This window comes from Lactuca virosa, chromosome 8, assembly GCF_052849685.1.
Source record: "Lactuca virosa cultivar CGN04683 chromosome 8, Lactuca_virosa_CGN04683_v6, whole genome shotgun sequence".
NCBI classification, from domain to species: Eukaryota; Viridiplantae; Streptophyta; class Magnoliopsida; order Asterales; family Asteraceae; genus Lactuca; species Lactuca virosa.
The window spans coordinates 177,076,314-177,101,953 of NC_136433.1; the positions used below are offsets into that span (position 1 = coordinate 177,076,314).

Consider the following 25,640-nt stretch of genomic DNA (forward strand, 5'->3'; position numbering starts at 1 on the left):
TTCATGGATGGTCCATGGAGCTTTTAACCCATGGATCCTATATAAATGAAAGGTCATGGGTATTAGGGTTTACATGGATGTAACCCTAATCCTCCATAATATATAAAGGGGTCCTTGGCTCACAAAATTGGCACAAGTTTGTGAAAATAAGAGTGGGCCGATTTTAGTGTGCATACATATTGTCTCAAGTTCATCCAAGGTGTTTTGGTGATTTGTGATTCCATTTGAGGCTTCCACACTATTGGGGCTAAGCTCTTAAAGCTTGAAGACATCAAGCTACATCAAAAGGTATGTCATCTAACTAGAACTTTGTAGTATAGGTGCTTCATAATATGCTAGTTAGGATGAAACCTTGGAATAGTTAATATTTGCATGTATAATAGAGAAAACATAGATCCAAGGTTTATAGGGTTGCATGTACACCATAGGAGTGTTAGAATGCTCAAAACCCAACAAGTTCGACAGCGGCTTTTGAGAGCTACGATTGCCAATTGGTTTTTGAAGTCATACTCAATAATAGTTTTAGACTTATCCAAGTGGGAGATTGTTGGATTAGTGTCTAAGTCCATAACTATAATTGGTAAGACTTGACCCGACTCGACATGGTCCATTTGGGTTGCATGGCATCGGGACATTTGGATAGACCTTTTGTGAGAAGAAGACATTTGTGACATATTAATATATTATAAGTTCTAATATATTAATATGAAATCATGTTATTTAATTAGTATTGATCAAGAATTAATTTGGACTTAATTTAGTGATGAAAAGAGACTAATTAAATATATGGGGATTGATTGTGTAAATCATTCATTCTTATATATGTGGGCTTATGATCCAAGATTCCTTATGTTGGGTTTAACCCATGTGGTCACCCATGGATACTCCATGGAGGTTAAAACCCATGGAGCATAAGGAATGGGTAAAGTCATGGGTTACATGGAGTAACACTAATGTGCACACTATATAAGGACCCGTTTACCTCAAGAAATTGACACAAGTGATACATATGTGAGGGCTAGTCAATTTGAGCTTGGAGTGTCTTCTTCTCATGGTTATTCCAAGTGTTCATGATGTTGTGTGAACCATTTGAGGTGTCACACTTGGGGCACTAGGCTCTCGAGCTTCATGGAGTCAAGATACATCAACAAGGTATGTATTTCTATCTAGTTTATTACCCAAGTATCAAAAGATTGTATGCTAGTTAGGGTAATACCTTGGAATATTCATATTTGCATGTATAATAGAGAAAACATAGATCCAAGGTATTTAGGGTTGTATGTACACTTGGTAGTGTTAGAATGCTCAAAACCCAACAGTTTATATGTTCTGATAGGAACACGGAGTGTGGACGGGGCCCATATCTCATTATTACCAGAGTATAGATATCAGTCAGATTGTTGGATTGCTATACTTGTTGTCTGTGTGATACATGTATGTGGTTGTTTATGTATGTGAGTGTGGGTGGGGCCCGTATCTTATTATTATTCGAGTGTGGGCGGGCCTCGAATCTCATAGTAGCCGAGTGTGGGCGGGGCCCGAATCTCGTATTATTTGAGTATGGATAAGTGACTGCTTGATAGAATTAGATATACTTGTTGTATGTGTGATACTTGTATGCATGTTAGTAACGGAGTGTGGGCGGGACCCAAATCTCGTAGACAACGGAATGTGGGCGGGGCCCAAATCTCCTAGACAGTGGAGTATGGGCGGGGCCCGAATCTTCTAGAAAACAGAGTGTGGGTGGGGCCCGAATCTCCTAGACAGCGCAGTGTGGGCTGGGCCCGAATCTCCTAGACATCGGAGTGTGGACGGGACCCGAATCTCCTAGACAGCAGAGTGTGGGCGTGGCCCGAATCTCATAGATATTGTACTGTGGGTGGGGCCCGAATCTCCATGAGAGTGGGCGGGGCCCGAATCTCCATGAGTGTGGGCGGGGCTCGTATCTCCTAGTTGTATGTTATGTGTATGGTATGTAGTAGTTTGGGGAGACTCGCTAAGCTTCGTGCTTATAGTTTTCAGTTTTGGTTTTAGGTACTTCGGTTTTTAAAAGAGGAGCTCGGGATGATTGCAGTGCACACACCATTTGTTCAGCCTGAGATGTTTACACTCTGATATATTGACAGATGTTGTGAATATAAGGGTAAAATGGTAATTTAAAACGAAATTTTTAGACTATATTTTTTGGATGTTTCATACACTGTTAGTATGGGTAAAAAGAAAGGTACATTGTAATTATGGATAAAAGTTTAGTGCATTTCTATTAACGGTAAAGAAATGTATGTATGTTTTTACTATGGGTACGTTAGGTGTTATTTTTTTTTTTTCTATTTAATGTGTTAAGCACTTATTCTGGACAAATATACATGGTTGTGTCTTTTTTACATAATCGCGACATAATGGCTTAATAATCAGTTATGTAAAAAAGCTCGGTTAAAGTTGATGAATATTACGAGATTTGTTGTTTTGAATATAAGGGTAAAATGGTCATTTTGTCTCATTTAGACAGTTTATTTGGTACTGGAAAAGAAATAGACTTTATGTATACAATGCTTATCCAGGAAGACATCGTTGCCTATTCCGTCACTTTACAACATTATGTTGAATTGTTGTATCCGAGTCGGTTACTTTCTCTATTTTTTAGGATTTTTTAACTATTGTTTTTTCTCAATGCTACTATACATTATTCTAATGAGAAATTCTTTTGTAGTCTGGGATAAGCGGGGACAAGTTAAATAAATAGGCAACTGAAAGAATCAAGGTTTGTTTTTGACTTTTTGTACAAATATTTAACATGGCTTGATGAGGGAATTGAGTCTTTCCCCATTAAGACCTAAATTTATATATTTATTTCGACATTAATAATCAATGGTTATGTGAAACAAAAGCAACTATTTCACATATCTTTAACTTGTGTTTACAGATAAAAAGAAAAAGAGTTCATCCGTTCTTGAAGATCCTCAAAGAACCATAATTCGATGGACATGAAGACACTTGAAAATGTTTGTTTTAATGTCTTTTAATTTTAAAATATCCAGTTTGCAAAAATTCATAATCTATATGCAAGAAACAGCAACATACTTTCGATGATATGTTATTTATAACATTCTACTTCTATTTCTTCCCATTATATCATTAGCTATGAAGCTATGAAAAAATGTATAGCAACTATTTATAAGCATGTTGTCTTTTTCTCATAGTTTTTTAAATAAGGACTACTTTTTTTAGTCTTTAATAATAAGTATTTAGTGACCAGTTTTTTGGTCACTATAGCCATTAGTAGGTTACCAAAATCTTTGACATTTTACGGTCACTAAAATAGGTCACTAACTAGAAAAAATAATGACAACTTTCACTGATTAGTGACACCATTGAGTGACGAAATTGGTTGTCACTGTTTCGTGACCAATATATTTTGGTCACTAGTGACAACTTATATATTTGGTCACTAAATCATTTAGCGAATCCTCTTCTATTGTTAGTGGCTATGTCACTTTCATCACTAATTAGCATTTTTTTTGTAGCGGTAGTTGTAGACATAAATTTGTTGCAGACACAAAATTTAAACCATCCAACTTTAAAACTCAGCAAAGTCGGACTTCACAACTCTAAATTGAAACCATGAGAAAACAATATTGTTTATGTCTAGAACATGTTCAGAGCTTCTATATCATGGTCTTCAATATCAGAAATAGCAGTCAAGCCGTCTCCATCATCATCAAATTCAGCAGATATTTGGAGCGGCAGATAAATTAATTCTTTATCGTCGCCATTCTCTATAACAAGCAAATCTAAATATACATCTGCATGCATAATTAATTTAAATCACATGATTTGAAGGTTCAGCAAAGACCAACAAATTAATAGTTTTTTTTCTCAAACTTACATACCTTGCATAATCTCTTGCATGCTTTTCACAGGAAGAGTTTCACAAGACACGAACATTGTGTTCTTTTTCATCACCTTCGAGACAGATGTGTTCACTAGATCAATCACGCTAGGAATAGCTAATGCTATTATATCCTTTAAAGACGAAAAAGGATAGTTACTGAAGCTGATGGAATAATCACTATTGGGTTGATTGTATATAATGTGAAGATTCAAGACAAACCTTTTTTTGTCAGTATACCCTTCAATAATGCATTTGAGTCGGTGAGTACTACAACCTCAACTTTTTCTGCAGCCATCCGACAACAAACTTCATAGATAGTTGTGGTTTCAGGTACCATCAGGGCATGCTCTAGAGGCAATTGCTTCACTTTTAGACCCCTATTTAGATGCATATCAATAGGTAAACATCATTATTTTTGAAACATAGTTGATCGAGTTCGTCTCTAGAGATATAACATTGTTCGTTTGAAAAAGTAAGAGAAATTGTTGTTTAAAGAATGATCTATTTTAGACAAAACTGGTAAGCAAGAGACATTGTGCATTTTCATTTGTTGTGTTTATCTAAAATTGATCATTCTTATAAGGTGTAATACTTTATTTCCAAGAATGATGGCATGTTTCAAACAAAAACAAAAAGGGTAAATACCTCCTCGGACCTGTAACTTTCTCGTATTTAGCAGTTGCGGACGCCTCCATTTCATAAAATAAACCAATTACCTTGCCATTCTTCTGAATAACAGGTAGTTGTGTAACCCTTTTATGTCTCATCTTTTTAAGGGCATCAAAAAAAAGAGTATCAGGCATCACACAAGATGGATACTTTGACATCACCTCTGATACAGGTGTGTTCACCGAATCAATCTTACGAGAAATCACTCTTTTTACAATATCCTTCAAACAACAAAAAGGTTAATTAATCAACCTTTTTCAAGATAGTAAATGTTTAGTTGGTTTAAAATTCAACACAAACCTTGTTTGTCAATATCCCAGTGAGTAACTCATTTGAGTCGGTGACTACAACAACATCAGCTCTGTGAGCAGCCATCTGACAACAGGCTTCATAAATAGTTATCGTCTGTGGTACTATCAAGGCCTCCGATAGACCCATTTGCTTCACTGTCTTCTCTTCTACTGAAAGCCTATCATATTAGAAACACAATGTTAGTTGATAAGATATAGAGCGTCAGATCTAATTTTAGTAGCTAAACGTTTGCTTTATGTTATATCTCCAATAAATTTGTTGTCATCCAAAGGAAAGCAACGGATTCGTTCATTGCTAATGATAAAAAAATCAAGTAGCTAGTGACTAATTCAGCATTGACGTACTGAATATTAGTGGGTGATTTGTTGTTTGTCAGATCAATACTTTTGCCATTAACAGCTAGAAGTAGATTACTTGATTCATATGGGAAACCTATATCTGTATGTTGTTGTTGTTGAGGGGCGACAAAATTGTTTGGATGTGGAGATATTGTCGCGTGCGCAAAAGGTGTAAAACCAGGAGCATCAGTCTCATCGCACTCGTCGTTACTATTAACACCTGGAAGTGGGTCACTTGATTGCTCCGGGGGACGTACATCTGTATGTTGTGGAGGTGGGGCCACTAATTTCTCAGAAGAGTGATCGTGTGGATATGGTGAATTGCTCATACGCACATAAGGTGTAAGACCAGGACCATGAGTTTCATCCCACTCTTCGTTTGTATTAACACCTGGAAGCTGTTCACTTGATTCCTCAGGGTGACGTGGTGGAGCAGTCGTCGTTTGTATGGTTGGGAGAACACCACCACCCAGTAAACTCAAGGACCGGTAAATAAAACCATCATCTTCACTACTCTCGCTAACAAGCAATTGTATCCCTTGTCCTACATATTATCAGAGTAAAATGAACAGAGGAAGAAACATGATTGAGAAGAATTTACTTCATTAATTCTTCAAAGAGATGGAAAAAGAGATATATGTACATTGCTTATGGATTAAACTACGCTGTAGAACCTAACAACATAACAACTTTAGTTAACTCAACTAACTATAGTAAAGTAACCAACTTTAAATTAAATAGCATTTGTCACCACCATCTAAAGTATGTAGGAATTAAATAACATTTCTCACCATCTAGTATGTAGGAAGACACTAGGCACGAAAATTAAGCGGATATTTAATTTCTCTAATTTAAATCATTAGAAGGTAGAACACGGCAACAACAATGCCAACTCCTACAATAATGGGGCAATTATATAGGAAAATACTCGAGCCCACAACCACAATATATGGATGATCTCCTAAATACTGTATGGATACATGACTAGTGAAAGAAAATGAAGATAGTAGCAAACCTAGCACAATCTTTGACAGGACTTTGTTGGGAAGAAAATCATAGGACACAAAAATTGGCTTCTTTCTCATCACCTTTGACACAGGTGTGTTCAGAATATCGAACCCACAAGGAATGATTCTTTATACAATATCCTTCAAACACGAAAAACACTGGTTAGGGAAACTGATAGAGCAATCAATCATCGGCTTAATTTAAAGTCATTTTGAGATTCAAGACAAACATTTGTTGTCAATAAACCACTGAATAACTCATTTGGGCCAGTGATTACTACAACATCAACTCGATTAGCAATCATCTCACAGCAGGCTTCGTATATAGTTTTGGTTTCAGGTAGAACCATGCTATAGTCTCGAGCCAAAAGCTTCACGGTTAAGCCCCTGTTCGAATGCATGACATCATGTAAAATTTATTATTTTGAAACACGGTTAATTGAGTTTTTCAAGAATGAGAAAATATCTTATAGCAAAAATGAGCCATTTTTTAAAATAAAAATAAGTACGACGTGCTTTTTCATTTACAAATTTCTTGAGTTTATCCAATATTACTCATCCTTATAACTTTATAAGGTGTGATACTTTATTTTCAAAAATTGATGTTTCGTTTGAAAAAAAAAAAAAAAGGTAAATGCTACCTATGAGTGACTGTATGAACCGCAGCTTCCACAACCTTGTCGTAATTTTCACCTTCAGTTTCCGTATTTGCCATTTCATCAAATAAACATAAAAGTAGGTGAATTAAACCAATAACCTTCCCATTCTCTATAACAGGTAACTGTCTAAATCGTTCTGCATATGCGTAAATTAGTTCACAGGATTAAAAGGTTCAACAAAAATGAATAATCAACATAAAATTCTTCCTAAATATTGTTACCAACCTTGCACAATGGTTTTCAGTGCTTCCACAACAAGAGTATCAGACAACATGAAAATTGGGTTCTTTGTCATTACGTTTGACACAGGTGTGTTCACCAAATCAATCTCATAAGCACTGACTCTTTTGGCAATATCCTTTGAAGTTTAAACACCAAAGGTAATCAGCTTTCTGTAAATTGGTAAATGTTTGGGTGATTATAAATTCAAGACAAACCTTGTTTGTTAATATCCCAGTGAGTAATGCATCTGAGTTAGTCAGTACAAGAACATCAGCTCTTTGAGCAGCCATCTGACAGCGGGCTTCATAAATACTTGTGGTTTCAAGTACTATCAACGCCTCTGATAGAGGCAATTGCTTCACTGTCTTGCTCCTGTTCAAATTCATGTCATTATTTTGGAAACACAAGAAATTCTAAGAAACCAAATAGTTACTAATTCATCTTCGAAGTACCATATGTTAGTAGATGATCGGTTGTTAGTTCGATCATCACTGTCGTGGCCATTCACAACATCAAGTGGACTAAGCGATTGTTCTGGGGGACTCACTGCTGCCGGGAACTGCTGTTGGGAGTTTCCAATAAATCGGGTAGAATCCGTCGGAGGTGGAGGTCCGCCGGAATCTTCACCGGCCACCGACTGTTGACCTTCATCCTGAAAGTCAGGTTTCAAGCTCCGAAAATTCCCCAATGGTGCAGAAAGAGGTCGTTCATTGGGAAAACTCATTTTGAGCCGGGAGAAAGAATGTTTTCAAATGGGATGTTGAGTACACAAGTTACACACGGTGTGCACATGGACTGGAGATAATGAAGTTAACGTGAATACATGGGGTTGACTTTATATTTTGTTTACAAAAAACACCTTTGGCTTTATGGGTTTTTCACATAAACACTCCGTAGAACGGAAATATATATATATATATATATATATATATATATATATATATATATATATATCACTACTAGAAAAACTGAAAATACCTACGGCACAATCCGTATTCCGTAGATATACGGCTTTACCTACGGAATTGTGACGGAAAATGTGCCGTAATCGCTCGTGGGTAAATGTTAGCGATGGAATTACGACGGATTATCGACGACTGTTTGTTACCGACGCATTACCTACGAAACACAGTACCGACGGAATACCTACGGAAATGAGTACTGACGGAATACCTACGGAAATAAGTACCGACAGAATTGCGACATATTACCGACCGAACACACTTTAACTGACATTGACTTATTTACCGACGGATTTTCGACGGGCTCACTTACCGATGATGTTTCCCTCGGTAATCGTTGTTCTATTAAATTATTAATTTTAAATAAAAAATATTTCCAGTTTTTTATTTTATTTATTTATTTATTTTTTTTTTGTTGTCAAATATGCAAAATAAGTAAACACAAACATAATAACACAACAATTAAGGTTTCAAAATACATAAAAAGTGCTCCATATACATCAAGTTTGGAAAATAAGTACACACATTCCTTTGTTCCATTGTCACAACATTCATTCCAAATACCAACATGCACAACTTATACACCATCCTCAGGTGGAATATGAGAGGGATCACGCGCTTGATTTGGCGTCACATTCATCATCCTCATCATCCTTTCCATTTATTGTATCATTTGTTCTTACAATTGTTGCATGTTAGAAACTTCTTCACGCAACCTATCAACCTAAAAAATGATAATACAATTAAGTGAATACTTAAACCATAATAACAATGTACTTCAGTTTATTATAACAACGTATTATAGTTTGTAATTATAGCAATATACTTAACTTTTAAACTATAATAGCAATGTACTTTTGTTTTTAATCAATTTTATCCATAATAACAAAATACTACTTAACTTGTAAACCATAATAGCAATATATATATACTTTGTTTATTATCAATTTAATCCATAATCACAACAAACCACCTAACTTTTAAACCATAATAGCAATGTACTTTTGTTTTTCATCAATTTTATCCATAAGAACAAAATACTACTTGACTTAGACCATAATAACAATGTACTTTTGTTTATTATCAATTTAATCCATAAGCACAACAAACTACCTAACTTTTAAACCATAATAACAATGTACTTTTGTTTTTAATCAATTTTATCCATAATAACAACATACCTCTTGTTGTGTGTTGTTGTTGGATTGGGTGGACCGGGTAGATTCGGAAGATGTTGTCCCAGAAACCACAAAATTGGCATCCGATGCTCATATACCATAGATATGACCCTTATTCTTTCCTCATTTTCTCCGAATTTGGCTTTCAACCCATACCTCCGCATCGTCCTTATGGTTTGCCCGATCTTCTCCATATTTCATCACTAACCCCTCTAGATATGCATCCTACAATTTACCAAAACAACACCATTGTCATATACAAAAAACTGAGACAGTTAATATAAAAAAATAATAAAGGTAATTTACTTTTGCATCTTTGGCTGTTTCTGAGCAATATTCTATATTTTCACGTTTTCCCTCGAAATATCTTTTCTTGGACTCACTGGTGCCATGTGTCTTCACGTATAGATCACAAAATTCGGGATCTTTACCAAGTTGTGCTCTCTACATAAAAGACAAAGTATAATTGATGTAGTTAGTGTTAAAACAAAACAAGAATAATAAATTTTACAATTATGATACCAACCAAGTTACGACGGTGCTCCGCATATCCTATGCTACCAGTCGTATGCATTGATGTCTTCCTATTGGAATCAGGGGTGTACCGGTTCTTCTGAGTAACTTCTGACAACTTTTTCCATTTCTCTGTGCTCCAATGCTGTTAAAAGAAATATATATTTAATAATATAATAAGTAATAAAAATCAACAAAATAAAACAATAATATATTGTATCTCTTACATCACATAAATGTTGCCACACAGACTCTGGTACCATAGGGGGGCGGTGTTGATACTGTTGGATTAGTGTCTAAGTCCATAACTATTTTGGTATGTACTTGACCCGATTAAGAGCATGGTCCTTTTGGGTTGCCTTCACCATAGCAATATGTAGGATGAATTAAGGAGAGAAAGTTTTAATTATGATTTATTAATATATTATGAGAATAATATATTAAAGGAGAAATCATATTGTTTAATTAATATTAGTCAAGAATTAATTAAGATTTTATTTTGTGGCTAAAAGAGATTAATTAAACTTAGGGGACTGGAATTGTAATTATAGATAATTGCAATTGGGCTATGGATCACCTTGGAATAATAGGTTGGACGAATTCTATGGGGAAGCCCATTAGAAATCGTCCAAGGCATATTCCATAAGGGGTCCATGGGCTGCTTAGGGCTTAAGCAGTCAAATTAGGGTTTCCTAGTTGAAAACCCTAATAGCCTACATGTATATAAAGGCCCCATATGCCCCAAAAACGTGGCTAAGTGTTCCTTTAGGGTTTCCAGCCGTTTTTGGTGCCTCCTCTCTCCTCCCTCTTCATCCAAGTTGCTTAGTGGTGTTTGTGACTCCATTAGAGGTGCAACACTTGAGGCACTAAGCTTTCTGAAGCCAAGGATTGATTGTTATTGCTGTGTAACAATCAAAGGTAAGATCTAAACCCTAATTTCAGTTATAGTTTATTAGATCTAGGGTTTATGGCTTTGGATTATCAATTTCATGTTCATTAGACAAACTAGATCCAAAGCTATTAGGGTTTGCATGTACACCATAGGATTGATGTATTGCTTAAAACGCATCAGTGGTATCAGAGACTAGGGGTGTTTGTTAGTGAATTTGATGCTTGATTGATCGAAAATTGCATGAAAAACGAAGTTTTTTTTGCCTTCTGCCTTCCGACTCGGCGAGTCAGGCCGACTCGGCGAGTCCAGTCCCTGACTCGGCGAGTCCATGGATCTGGCAGCGTTTTCTTGGCGATTTTCTTGTTGTTTTGGCTTGGGATACTTACCATAAACGTTTTTAATTCATAAGATCCGATTTTTATTGATATTGGGTGATTATCCTTGCCAAAATAGAAGATAATTGTCAAAATTTAGATAATCATTTGTTTTATTAGATAAAGTTTGATTATTTGTAATTTAGATTTGAATTATCTTGTGAAAAAGTTTCAATTTTCCCCTTTAGGTTTTATAATTTAAATTTGAACTCAAAAGTTTTGTTTTTTGAAATTTAAATAGTTAAACCCTAATGTTTTGAAAAGTTTCAAAACTTGCCCTCAAGTTTTGGAATTTAAATGTTTTGATTAAAAGTTTAATTTTGAAATATTTAAATTCTAATCCCAAATGTTTTGAAAAGTTTCAAAACTTGCCCTCAAGTTTTGGAATTTAAAAGTTGATTAAAAGTTTAATTTTGAAATGTTAAATTCTAAAAACCCTCGTATTTTGAAAAAAGTTCAAATTACACCCTTATGGTTTTGTTAATTAATTAAAGTGTATAATTAAAAGAGAGTTAATAAATCCATAAAGTTTTGGTTTACATTTAACTAAATTAAAAGTATAATTTATTAAATTAGACCACCTAGTATTTTAAAAGTATAAAATACACCCTTATACTATATGTAACATTAAAAGTCTAATATTATATATGTATGACTAAACAGTCAGTCTTACCGTTAGTAGGCCTCATTCACGAAGCTGGTCTATAAGGGGTGTTTAAGGAAATTGCCTATAAAATAGCGATTGAATGGGTATCCACTCTTACCCACCGCACTCTTGACTAGTGGAGGGTCGTTAGCCGAACGGGTAGGATAGGACGAAACGTTCCATTATAAGTATAATGAAGTACAAAGTAACTACATGCTTTTACAAATTCCCAAATTCTAGTTACTTTAGGCAAAATGTGAAATTGTATGCTAATCCATGGAATTACACTTCGTACCCTTGTCAAACGTTAGTGGAGCGTGTGTGGTTAACCGACACACTAATTTGGGATTGACATTGATGGTGAAGGGTGGCTCGATGTTTATCATAGATCAATGGAGCGTGTGTGGTTAACCGGCACATTGATTAGGTGATAGTATCATTGAGTGCACCACGTAGGTTCGCATGGTTATTCACACCTTATTTGTGATCTTCGGCATCCTAGTCACAAATAGATGGGCATAATCGAGATTAAACATGCCATTGAAAAGTTCGATGAATCTCAAAAGATCTAGGAGTTTCAATTCATTTAAAACTTAAACCTTCCTTTTCGTTTTTCATGGTGGAAATTGGTGAATCGTCATTTACCTACCTTCAAATATTCTGCAACTAGATTACGACATCCCTCTTCTAGGTTGTAGAATATTGTGTTGGGTCCTAGCCTTGATGTTTCATTTGGGTGTCACATCAAGGACTCTTATCAACTAACTTGAATTTTCTCCCGTTTTGTAGATGTCTAAATCTTACAATGGTCTTCCCAAGTCCCTTGGAACAAGCTTTCCAAATGAAGATGACGTTCCACGATATGATCAAGGAAATGAGAGTCATGCTTCACTTCCTCCACCTCCTACAATTATTCTCCCTAACCCACAAGTTCAAAGGCTTGAAAAGTTCAAGCTCACTCAAGCCCTTTTGGCGAGTAAACACGAAGATGGGAAACCTGTGTGTGCACACATCTTAGAGATGAAGTCACACATTGATAGGTTAAGGTTGATTGATGTCGATATCTCAGAAATGTTGGCTGTTGACTGGGTTCTTCATTCACTTCCTGAATCATATAGTGAGTTCGTCAGAGAGTACTATATGATGGACCATGACTTGACCCTCATTGATTTGACCTATTTGCTTATAGCTGCTAAATCAGAAATGATTTGGCATGCTGATCAAGCAAATTTGTCTGGCAAATCAAACTCCCAAACTTCAATGGACATTGAAAATGGTGACATTGGAAATCCAGAAAAGGTAAATTCTGAGATAGCTCCTTGTGCCATTCCAAAAGAGTCCATTTGCTTCTACTGCCAAGAGAATGGGCATTGGAGACGACGCTACCCTGTTTACCTGAGAGATCTAAGAGATGGGAGAGTCAAGACGTATGGCTCTACTTCAGGTAAAATCCATTAACTAACTCTATAAGTTCCTATTCTTTGATTCTTGATATGTGATGTGATAAGATTACATTTTGAAGTTTTGCGGGATCGAAGAAAGGAGAGGAAGCTTAAGGAAGAAGCGTGCTGAATCTGATCATGAAGAAATGGATTTCGATCGCATGGATTCGAAGATCAGATTTTTGAGCTGCTACTCTAGAGTTAGGATAGATTGATAAGAAATATGTAATAACATAGTTTTTCAGTTGAATTGCATTGTAAGGACAAATTTTTCCGCAATAAAATAAATTTTGATTTTGTCTTATTTATTTATCCTTGCAATGGTGTGTATGAAAAATTGATGTTTAATTGTTTCTACTATTAGCAATAATGGATTTGATTCTTAATTATGTTATTTGTGGAAATGTCGAGAATTTGCCAAATAAAGGTAGATTCTCATCGCCCAAGTTTCAATTGGACAGAAACTTGGAATCATACAACTTGGTTGCGTGATGAATGAGAAACTTCATATTTGGAAATTAGACTATTTTGACAAAGTGTCAAGAGAAGGACTAGGAGATCGAGTACACTAGGTTGTATGTTGATCAAGTCCACCACAAGAGTGATAAAAGATATTCGTCATGATTTACTAAAGTTTAGTAAATATGGTTATACTTATAAGATTAAGTATAATTCTGAGTTGATTAAAAGAGTTTCAATCAATAGCAGAACGAATAAGAAAAATCAAGTAGGTAGAAAGATAAAAGTTTCTCTATTCTAAGAAGACGGGAGAGTACCTTTTATTGTGTTTTATGATAGGTCTTAATGATTAAGAAACATGTCTCAATTGATCCTCTAAGTGAGTCTTAGTGCAATTGCATGCCTAAGAAGAGGAATCGAGAATTGTAGAAATGGTTAAATCAAGAAGTCAATCATACTTCGTTCCAATATCAAGTCTTAGAGTTATATTCCAGGATTGTGAATTGAGTGACAAGTCTTAAGTAGGTTTGTAACACTTATCAAATGTAGAATAAGAAAGTTTCTTATTCTTGAAATTGGTAAGTTGTGATGTCTTGGATAAGACAAAGACCAACTAGGACCAATTGTGTGAAGTGTTAAAACTTGATAAGAAGCTACACTTACTCTTGAATATTAGTTTGTCGAGAAATATTTCTTGACAAGAGAACCTCATATGTTAAGAAGTCAGTGGGAGTCTTAACGGTCTTGAAAAGTTTCAAGAACAAATCAAGAATAAACCTAATTGATCATCACTAGCACACGACTTGAGGTATATAACCTATAATGTTGACGTTATCTTCTTTCTGTGCCATTCCAGTTTAGTTAATTGTGCATGTGAGTTCTATGAGTTCTCATTTGAATGCATAAAGACAAAGCACCTTGATCAATGGAAAGTACATTGATATGTAGGGGTGAGTTGCTTGGAAGACATGGTGGGCATTCATGTTACCATGAGGCAAGAAATCAAGATTGAACAAGTTCAGTCCATATGGTTTTGGATTTGTCGCAAACTTTCGTTTTGACAAATTCACATGGATAGGAACACATACATCATAAAATCTAAGTGTCATGAGGTTTCCCTCCTTCATGAAAATGATTGTGAGGAAATGCTTTCACTAAGAGAGATTTTAAGAAGATAGCAATTGTGAAAATTGTATTCTCAAATTCGATTATAATTACGGCATCCCTTTTCATAATTCGAATTGTGAGATTTGGCAATTGGTCTGAACATCTGGGACTTAGTAACATAAAGTCTGAATTGTTTAGACACACATGTGAGCTATCTAAGGAAAAGGTGTATGAGCTTAAAAAACTTAGATAAAGGCTTATCAAAGCATTAGGTATTAGAAATATGAACTTAAGGAATTCAATAAGCATTGTTTTCTGGAAGTTCAATTGCTTTCTGAATACATGTCAAAGCTAGTGGGAGCATAAGTGTTATGCTGGTAAGAAAATAATCATCATGTTAGTGGGAACGTGATTATTATGGTAAGTATTGCAAGTTAGCAATATTAATTATAGAAAACAAAGATTCACTTTGCAAAGTTGCAAGGGTTGAAAAGTTGTTTTGCTATAATTAAGGGAGAGAATATTATACTTAGTTTCTAAATTCTAAAGCTTAGATCGAGAAATGTTAATAAATTTAGTCAAGGATACATAGTGCATTCTCAAAATTCGATTATGATTACGACATCCCTCTTCATAGTTCGAATTGTGGGAACATGACACATAAAATATTATGGCAGAAGACTGATAAAGTATCACGTCTTTATGTGAGACATTATGCATCGTGTCCAATACGCTTCGGGTATAGGATCGATTGCATATGCTATAATATTTGACCATTCTGAAATTTTCCAAATGCCTAGGGCATTAAGAGGGAAAAAGGACTAGAATCGGTTTTGACTAAAATAATTAAACAACTATCAAAGGACGATCTGAGGTTCACTGAGGATTTGTCGCTTGTGAGTAGTTGGAAGTATAGTACTGGATGGACTATATTGACATTATTATGAATAGATAGGATTCTATTAAGAATGAGTTGTCATATGGCAAATATGGAAATGTTTCCATTAATGGGAGTTGGATATTAAGAATCTATGTAGATTAGAAACTTTTATGCAAAAAGGATGTTCAAAGGAATGTACTTTGAGTGAGAGACATCACATCTATAAAATTGTTTTGTAACAATTTCAGATAGAGAACTTAGTAATTTCATTAGCCAAGTCCTGGTGACTTTTGTGCTATGACTTTACAAAAGGGTCGTTGCATAAAATATTAGAATCTAACATATTCTAATAGTGGCAAGAACCTTGTATTCTTACACTAATGATAAGGATTAGGGATTGTGAAATGAGTTTCATTGGAAAAATTTTCAATTGATCTAATTTTACAAAGTATGGACCATAGGAAACCAAAGTGTGCATGCTTGGAGCATGGGACAATTGTGGTTATAATTCGAGTAATAAGTTGATTTTCTGAAACAGTAATCAATGAATAATGAGTAATCAATATGGTGTTTAAACAAAAGTGTTTTATTTACGCTCAAAAGTTTTGGGGCCATATAGGATTAATATTATTATTGCGTTTCACTTTGCATGTTTTGACTTCCAGAATAACTGGGTTATTCGAACCTCCACAGTCGGTCATACGTTGGAAGTAGGTACGAAGGAAGACGGTCATGAATTTGTTTGTAGATTGTCTAAAGTGTTTAGACATAACACAAGTTTGTTGCAGAGTTTATGAGTGCTTTGATAAGATTAAAGTATTGGATTAAACCCACGCTCACTTGAATCACTTCATGGATTTATCACGGGTGATTAGTGATATGATAACATTGTATATTCTTGAAACCGAGACATGTGAGTTGTTATTTGTTGGTCGGTTGCACATTGATGATAAGTAAACGCACCAGTAACTTGGTGTTATAAAACTTATTGTTGTGTGTGATTCTATTAGTAGGTGCAAGCAAGCATTTGAGTCAAAGTTTATCCATTCCTTTTACCCAAAGTGGGATAAAAGCGATATCTGTGGGCCCCTCGATGATTTAGTGATGACACCCTAAGTGCTTGGCCAAGCCGGGACTAAGTTGATGTGTTCAATTGTAGTCTGTTGTTAGTCGTCATAAATCAGATGTTGGGAAACAATACATAGACAGAGAGAATGATTTAAATCCATGTCTCATGTCTATACGATATCTTGTAGAATGGAGGAATATATGATCCCTTATCTAAAGGACACGCGTATCTGATAAAATCAGAGTTGACAGCGGCTTTTGAAAGCTACGATTGCTGATCAGGTTCTGAAGTTATGCAAAATAGTTATTAGACTTATCCAAGTAGGAGACTGTTGGATTAGTGTCTAAGTCCATAACTATTTTGGTATGTACTTGACCCGATTATGAGCATGGTCCTTTTGGGTTGCCTTCACCATAGCAATATGTAGGATGAATTAAGGAGAGAAAAGTTTAATTATGATTTATTAATATATTATGAGAATAATATATTAAAGGAGAAATCATATTGTTTAATTAATATTAGTCAAGAATTAATTAAGATTTAATTTTGTGGCTAAAAGAGATTAATTAAACTTAGGGGACTAGAATTGTAATTATAGGATAATTGCAATTCGGCTATGGATCACCTTGGAATAATAGGTTGGACGAATTCTATGGGGAAGCCCATTAGAAATCGTCCAAGGCATATTCCATAAGGGGTCCATGTGCTGCTTAGGGCTTAAGCAGTCAAATTAGGGTTTCCTAGTTGAAAACCCTAATAGCCTACATGTATATAAAGGCCCCCTATGCCCCAAAAACATGGCTAAGTGTTCCTTTAGGGTTTCCAGCCGTTTTTGGTGCCTCCTCTCTCCTCCCTCTTCATCCAAGTTGCTTAGTGGTGTTTGTGACTCCATTAGAGGTGCAACACTTGAGGCACTAAGCTTTCTGAAACCAAGGATTGATTGTTATTGCTATATAACAATCAAAGGTAAGATCTAAACCCTAATTTCAGTTATAGTTTATTAGATCTAGGGTTTATGGCTTTGGATTATCAATTGCATGTTCATTAGAAAAACTAGATCCAAAGCTATTAGGGTTTGCATGTACACCATAGGATTGATGTATTGCTTAAAACCCATCAGATACATCTGAGGAAGTATTTAGTATAACCTTTTTGAATTGGTAGCTTATCACGCCGTGCCATTCTGGCAGATAAATTCCTCATCCTGTCACTATATCTATCCTTGAGGACATTATTGAATGTCGTATATATCTCCTCATTCTCCGTTGTGTACCACCTATATTTTACCTATAAAAAATAAAAAGTATACTTAAAAATAAAAAGTAAAAAGAAATGAGTTTAAGAGACAATAATAAATATTTAATATACTACCCTAAAACGTGCAAACATTTGTTTACGAGTCTTTTCTGTGATGCTCTTATATGTAGGCCAAGCATCATCCGTACTCTGCCAAAAGAGATCCATAATCGCATTGTGGATAGAATGATCATCAAACCTACAAAAAAACGTATATAAGTATAATTACAACATCACAAAATTAAATATTTAAAAGATGGAAACACTAACTTATCCCCGTTCTTGTGGATAATTGGTAACGATGAGTCATCAAAATCACCAGCATTCGAGCCAGGACCACCCAAAATACCTCTGGAGGCGGAGCCATGTAGCGTCGGTGGTGTGTGTGGCATGACCGGTATATCTAGCGCCGGTAACTCTGTGTCTCTACCCTCAAAAAAATAATCCTGAAACCCATCACCACCATGGGTTCTCAAAACTGTAGGTGAGGTCTGACAACCCCTTTGTGGGTGAGGGCGTGGGGGGTGGGGAAGAGGGTTGGAACCCATAGTGTAATGCCCGGTTCCTGGTAGGTATTTTAAAGAAGAATTCTCATTTTGGCAAAGGGACTCGACGAGTTGGAGGCCCCAAACTCGTCGAGTAGGAATGAGAATAAGTTTGGACGTGGGTTGAGAAACCTACTCGACGAGTTGGGGAGGACCAACTCGACGAGTTGGTGTTGGAAGATGAAACCCTAATTTCGGGGGTGTGCACCCTATTTAAGCATCCTATTCTCCACTTGTTGACCTCATTTGTTGCCTCCATCGTCATAAGCCCTAACTATGAAACCCTAATCCACCCTTGAGTGTTTTGGAGCCATTATTGTGTGTTTTTGATGATTTTGAAGCTTGAGAAGGAAGGAGAACCTTGAGGAATCAAGAGGGAGCCAATAGATCTAGAGTTCAATCTTCATTTCAGACTCATTTGAGGTATAAAGCTTATACCTTGGCTTTCTTTCACTTAGATCCTCATTTAGGATAGTATGTTGTCACTTTTGGGACATTTTGATGTCATTGTCGGGATTTGAGTGTATTATGGAGTTGTGACTTCAGATCTAGGCACATATGAGCTCATGAAGCTCAAAGTTTCCAGCTTTATTAGTCCATGGCCTTTCTTCATGCCCTAGATCTCCTTTATAACTTGTTTTTTTTGTGTTTCTAGCTCATCACACCATACATGGGCGTAAAGTTAACAACTTTATGTGCTATGCTAGCCTTAGGGAAACATATCTATGATTTAGAAGCATTGGACTCGATTGGAATAGACTGGATGAGAGAGGGATAAGATGAACTCGACGAGTTGCTCATGCAACTCGGCGAGTTGGATCGTGATTCCCTACTTTTTTGACTCCAGAGCAAACCCAGTGAGTCTAGGAGATGACTCGGTGAGTAGTTAAGGTCCTCCGAGGTTTGAAGAATGAGGAACTCGTCGAGTGCAAGGAAGAACTCGAGGAGTTGTTCCATTTTGTCCTGACTCTCTTTAAAGGAGAACTCGACGAGTACAAGGAAGGACTCAGCGGGTTGCGAGTAAAATGTCCCGACTCGGTTTGAAGGGAAACTCAACGAGTTCATGAAAAAAGTCGACGAGTAGGATCGAGATTTCCAGAGTTTCATGGATCAGGAACTCGACGAGTTGATGGACCAACTCGGCGAGTTGAGTCAACAAGGAAGTAGACTTTCACTAGAATGTTGACTTTGACGTTGACTTTGACCAAGGTTAACCCTTAGAGGGTTATGAAGTACGGAATGGATGCTAGAGGGTAGTCCCATATAAGGGTTGGGGCCCAATTTGGGAGATTGGGCCATTAGTGGGCTCATATGGATTTTGGAGTTTTGGATTTCATTGGTTTTGGACTTGGGCCTTAGCTAAGTATCTTGTGGGCCAGGGGTAAAATGGTTATTTTACCCAAGTAAGGATTATGGACCATAGTTTGGAACCCAATTGCTAATTGGGTTATGTTTTGGTATTGATAGCCCAGGGAGTTGCCAAGAGAGCAGCGAAGGATTTCCCACAATGGACTTCAGCAGTGTAAGGTGAGTTACCTTCCAGTAGAAGTGGGTCTAAGGCCACAATGCCGGCCCACTAGTAGGAGATGTTTGTTATATGATTGTCATTGTGATAATTGCTCGGTATTCCACTATCTACTATGTTTATTTGTTAGTATGATATGTTACTATGTGGTAGTGGTAGGGGTGAAATAGTCCCCGATTACCGGTTGAAAGATACCGAAGGGGAGGCCAGCTCCCAAATATACTAGGCAGTAAGTGATGTATGTGTTCATGCTAGGATATTATGTGGTTGTGGTAGGGGTGAAATAATCCCCGAATACCGGTTGAAAGATACCAAAGGGGAGGCCAACTCCCAGTTACCAATTAAAAGATACCGAAGAGGAGGCCACCTCCCGGTTACCGGTTGAATGATACCGAAGGGAAGGCCAACTCCTGGTTACCAGTTGAAAGATACCGAGGGATTGGAATTATGTGTATATGGTATGTGGTATGATGGGGGAACGCACTATGCTTCGTGCTTACGGTTTTCAGTTTTGGTTTCAGGTACTTCGTTTTCAAAGGAAATGAGCCAACTCGATCGTAGCGCATCACACTATTTTTTCCGCACATGCGATCTTTGGGATTACACTCTGATGTTGTTTTATGATAACATGTTTTGATTATTTATACTTTGGTTTTGATATGGGATGTTTTATGGATGTTCTTATACTGTTGGTTTTATGAATTATTAAACTAAAAATGAAGTTTTTGGTCTTAAATTTTGGGATGTTACAAGTTGGTATGAGAGCCTTGTTTTGAGGGATTCGGGCACACTCTCGGGGTGTGTCTGGACACAAACTAAGGACTTGGTATGAAAAATTTCAAAAGAAAAATCATTTTCTAAAAAGAATTTGAAAAGAGAAAAAGAACTTTGAAAAGAACACGGTGTGTGATGTGTGTAATCGACTGAGCTCAAGTAAGTTTACCCCAAGATACCCATACATGTGATGATATGTTATGTTACGATATGAATTGAGAATATGTGACCTGCATGCTAGATTAGGGATAAGGATCTAGTAAGGATGCCTTATATGCCTATTGTATGTGCTTGTAGACCTGCATGCTAGTATTAATCTGTCAGTGATAGGATGGTCTGTTTAGGTTATGCCTGATTGCATGAGTCATAGGATCTAATGCCTGTATAGACTCCTGCTAAGGGGATGGAGTGGTTAGATTGGAGTATATTGGTTAGATTTTTCCATTGTCTGAATGTTGCTTGCTTTGTGCTATGTGGGACTCCTAGTGATGTGATTTAGCTACTATGTGAATATGCTAAGTCACATGGGACATAGGCCGGATAATCTCAGAGTGATGGACTTGACCCTATTACGCAGCTCTTATTTGAGTGTAACCGTTCTAGGGATGAGTCTTTTACTCGAAGGATTATCTAATATTTGTTGCATGTAGCTATATTCATAAGGTAGCTAGTTGACATTGATAGGAATCTTTCAGCAACTGAGGACTGAGTGGGTTCGAGAACCTATGGAAAGCCCAGGATAGGATTAGTGTTGGGAGTGTTATTAGGGCAAGGGACTTGGTGGAGTCGAGGCAATCTTTGAGGAACGTACGGATCGATGTAGAAGATAGTAGGGGCCCACACTACTGAAAGCAAAGGATTCGTACTCGATTCAAGGAAGGCTGAGATAAGACCAGGGAGCTTGTAGTGTTTGTGATCCCTTGATATGCGACGAGTATTCAGATGGTTTTTATGGTATATTTTCAACATGGCGACGCTACGTGAGATACCAGTTGGCAGTTCTGGTGCCGGTGCGGGAAGTGGCTCAGGCTCGGGAGTCAGGCAGCTTGGTGATTGGATGAAAGAGTTCATTTCACTTGAGATTACGTACAACATCATTGATCAGACTCATGTGATCTCCGGTTTGGTCAAGGAGGGGATTTTGGAACTTTTGGATAGTCGCCTAGAGGCCTTTCGGGCCAAGATCGTTGCGGGACAGTTGGGGGCTCATCTGGAGCCCAATGCAATTGGATCCCTAGAAACCTTCAGGAAGGAGGATTCTATTGTTAGCCCTTGTCATTTGGGATCAGAAGGGGGTAATGCACTTCGTCTTCAGGAGAGTATACCACATGATTGGATCACCGTGGAGGTTTTGCAAGCCCTACGAGAGGAGTTACCCGACATCATTAGGCGTGTCACTGATAGAGTGGTCGCCAGACTCGAAGGACCGAGCTCAGTTATATAGGAGATTGATGGGGTGGTTGAGGTAAATCAGGAGAAGAAGATTGGTTAGGATAGACAGCCGGGGAAGAGGAAGCAGGAACATGGTCTGGGTCGACGAATCGAACAGTTTAGTGCAACGGCATCAAGTGTGAGAGACCCGAGGGGTCGTATTGGTTGCACGAAGAACGAAGGGGTATAAAAGGATGTTCGTAGCAGTTCTAAGTGCGGCAGGTGTGGGTGGAAGGGTCACAATCGCCAATAATGCACATTGGAGGTAGAGCTGTGCCATCGTTGTCATCAGGATGGTCATATCAGGGCGAATTGCCCCTTTTTAGTGGTTAAGGTAGCTCAGGTTTCACCGCAAATACTTTGGTAGGGTGAGAGAGTTTAGGCTCCAATGCCCATCGTTCCATAGGAAGTCAAGATCGAGCCGTAATAGATCATTAGTATGTAAGTTGAATTCCCCTTTTCTGTAATGGAATTATGGTGTAATTTCACTTGATCAGTAATTGTATCTGCTTTGGAATCTCTCTGGGTTTTGGGTAAGTGTATCTATGGGTTTATTTCTCTACTTGTATTCAGATTATATCATCAAGAATTGTTATATGCCAATTGCATACCGTGAATTATAAGTAATTATTGAAAGGTCGTTCCCTTTTTGCTGGTTTGATGTGTTTGGTGTTCTCTCGGTTCGTAGTGGAGATCGGTCAAGGGTACTATATGGAAGGCCTATGACTAGTTTCTTCAAGCTAGTCCATCGTATCGATGGGGCATAGTGGTTTCATCAATTGTTCCGGTATGATCGGTGGTAGCCTATGAGAGAACTTATGGGTTCTAGCACTACCGACGCTAGGAGAGGAGTGATAGAAGAAGGATGTGGGTGTAGTCGCATGGGTTGTTTGACCATTGGATGTTCCAAGGAAATTGTATTCTTCACGTGGGTCGTGTTTGATTAGAATTTAGTGGTTCTGCGAGGATTTGCCAGCCAAAGTAAAAGTTAAGGATTCTAGTCGCCAGCATGGAAACCCAAGGAGTTGGTATAACCTCGTGGAAGGTGGATTGAAGTATCGAACTGGATCCGATTTCAAGAGTACTCTTCAAGATTTCAGAGGGTGAGTGATCTTAGGGTCAACTGGTAATTGATCACTAGCATTGGTAAGCACAGGGTGTCATCACTGATTATTAGAAAGCATGAAGGACTTGGGAATCCTTCAATTCTCATGTGCCGTGAAGACTTGGTAGAATTTTGTCACACCCCCAGCCATCGGCGTAAACACCGGGTGGTGTAACGTCATTCTTCGTGTCACAGTTATATAACATACATTGAACAGTACTAAAGAAAATACATACCTTTATTGATAATTGAAAGTTACATAAGTGTTTTTCTAGAACCTATTACATAATATCCGACTATGGCATATTTCTTAATGAACAGAAGGGTAATAGTAAAACTTCTCCTGTTCGAATACATAGCAGCTTTTCAAGTTCCTGAAAACACATGCATTTTAAAATACGTCAACATAAAGTTGGTGAGTCCACAGGTTTTGACTCCATATAAAAATAATACATTTTCTACGTTTAAAAGTATCGTTTTGAAAGTATCATTTTGACTCTCCAACATTGAGTATGTATATTAGGTATAATAGTTTGCTTATCAATTAAGTGTTATACCTAAACATTCCTTGAGCCTAAGGTATAAGTAGGTGGAAACTTATACTTAACATTAATACTTGTATACGACAAAGTATAATGTTTCTCACAATTTGCTACCATGAGCCTGTAACCGCTGCAATGACATAATACCTCTGATAAAATACACTCATGATTTCCATGAGAAATAACACACTCATGATTTTCATGAGAAACAACACCCATGATTTCCATGAGAACAACACCGTACGCTTCATCGACGCCAGAACAATAACAAGTAAAAGGATAGTTCGTCACTTGGTTATGGTTGACTGTAGCTAACAATCACAAGTGGGGTGGTCAACCCGTATACTAATTATACATGACTTCCTCGCTCACACGGGATTAATGGTTACAGTTCAGAGGATTTCTGCTAAGATCCCTAATCTTAGTTGATGAATACAATTACTCATGTAGACTTCGACGACTTCCTATAGCTCTAACAACAAAAGCATCTTCATGTCTAAAACCCTAAGTTACTAGACTATGCTTTTAAACAGTACTCCTAACTTCATAACATTTAGGCAGTATAACAGCTATAACTTGAAGTAAAACCAGGTTTTATCTTGACATAAAACCAATAACAACAACAACATATAACACATCAAGTTTTATCTTGTCATAAAACTAACAATAATAACATACTTTATAAATTAACATATAGGACTTACGAATATAACTTCGGAACTATATCACACACAACATATATATAGAATCCTAAGTATAACTCAAGATCTACATAATAACATGCTAACAAGTTGATAATAGTTGTATATAAAAATATTATATTTAAAAAAACTATATCCCGGTTATTATAGCTATCTACGTTGATAATAATATACTATCATATAGACATAATAATAACGTATATACAATATTTAGCATGCATTTTCCCCCAAAATATTAGAAAGTGGGGCAGTGAAACTCAACCTAGTAGTGTGATTTTATGTAATATAAGCAGAAACGGTCAGCGGTACGAGGTCGTCGGGGCTCGGGATGCAAGAGGGCCTCAGCAAAGGAGAGAAAGGGAAGACGTTTAGGTGTAAGAATGGCTGAAGTCGAACCTGCTATTTATAGTAAGGATTTTAGAATCTCACGTCGTGAGTTTTATAAGGCTCACGTCGTGAGTCATGCATGCTCATCCCGTAGACTTGCCATTTGCGTCCCTAGCTTTGGAAGGTGGTCATATGACTCCTCATGTCGTGAGATATCCTTGCTCACGTCGTGAGTTTGGATCTTATCCCCTCGTAGCCTCGTCACACACCTTCTAGATTCTGAGATGTGGCAAAATGATTCCTCACGTCGTGAGTTTCTGTGCTCACGTCGCGAGCTCAGTCAGATTAGGGTTTCTGACAGCTGAATCTTCGGAAGGTCGTAACTTTTACATACGAACTCCATTTTTGATGTTCTTTATATACACGCGTACGTATTTACAATTACTAAAACTCTCTTTTAGACTCCAATAACTAATTCTATGTATATTTTAAATTCCTATCATTATAGAGATATATAGTGTTCGGTTTATCATAACTTCTTCATGCGAAGTCAGATTCAGACGTTCTCTATATTTTTGGAATCGTATGGACGTATATTCTGAGTTGTATCATAAAGAAAGTTCATATTTGTATTAGAATTTATCATGAACTACATGGTACTCTTATCACATTACTATTTTAACAAAATCACATTACATGATTGGCATAATCACATGTGATTGTCTATTGACCTATTTTGACGGATGTTACAAATTTAAGTGCGGGAGAATCGA

General features: G+C 36.9%; 1 protein-coding gene across 2 annotated transcripts; it reads right to left on the reverse strand.

Moving 5' to 3' along the window:
* Positions 1–3,524: 3,524 nt before the first annotated feature.
* Positions 3,525–7,859, reverse strand: LOC145133013 (CBS domain-containing protein CBSCBSPB5-like). Of its 2 annotated transcripts, XM_079067960.1 has the most exons (8): positions 6,449–6,535; positions 6,227–6,359; positions 5,218–5,755; positions 4,862–5,030; positions 4,538–4,782; positions 4,112–4,269; positions 3,891–4,023; positions 3,525–3,803 (listed from the first exon to the last, which is right to left on the reverse strand). In XM_079067960.1, exons 2-7 carry the CDS (start codon positions 6,294–6,296, stop codon positions 3,998–4,000), a joined length of 1,206 nt encoding a protein of 401 aa, XP_078924086.1. In that variant the 5' UTR covers positions 6,297–6,359; positions 6,449–6,535; the 3' UTR covers positions 3,525–3,803; positions 3,891–3,997. The 2 variants fall into 2 exon arrangements, with proteins under 2 accessions (XP_078924086.1, XP_078924087.1); XM_079067961.1 differs by lacking the exons at positions 3,525–3,803; positions 3,891–4,023; positions 4,112–4,269; ... (1 more) ...; positions 4,862–5,030; positions 5,218–5,755 and adding exons at positions 6,860–7,013; positions 7,103–7,235; positions 7,315–7,471; positions 7,552–7,859 and having other exon boundaries at positions 6,266–6,359; positions 6,449–6,605.
* Between the last annotated feature and the right edge of the window lie 17,781 nt (positions 7,860–25,640).

What these genes read in the sequence shown, in the direction of transcription:
- LOC145133013 (XM_079067960.1), bottom strand. Translation starts at nt 6,296, where the DNA reads ATGAGAAAGAAGCCAATTTTTGTGTCCTATGATTTTCTTCCCAACAAA. An exon ending in CCTGTCAAAGATTGTGCTAG is followed by an intron (nt 5,756 to 6,226) that starts GTTTGCTACTAT and finishes GATAATATGTAG; the next exon opens with GACAAGGGATACAATTGCTT. An exon ending in CTGGGATATTGACAAACAAG is followed by an intron (nt 4,783 to 4,861) that starts GTTTGTGTTGAA and finishes TGTTGTTTGAAG; the next exon opens with GATATTGTAAAAAGAGTGAT.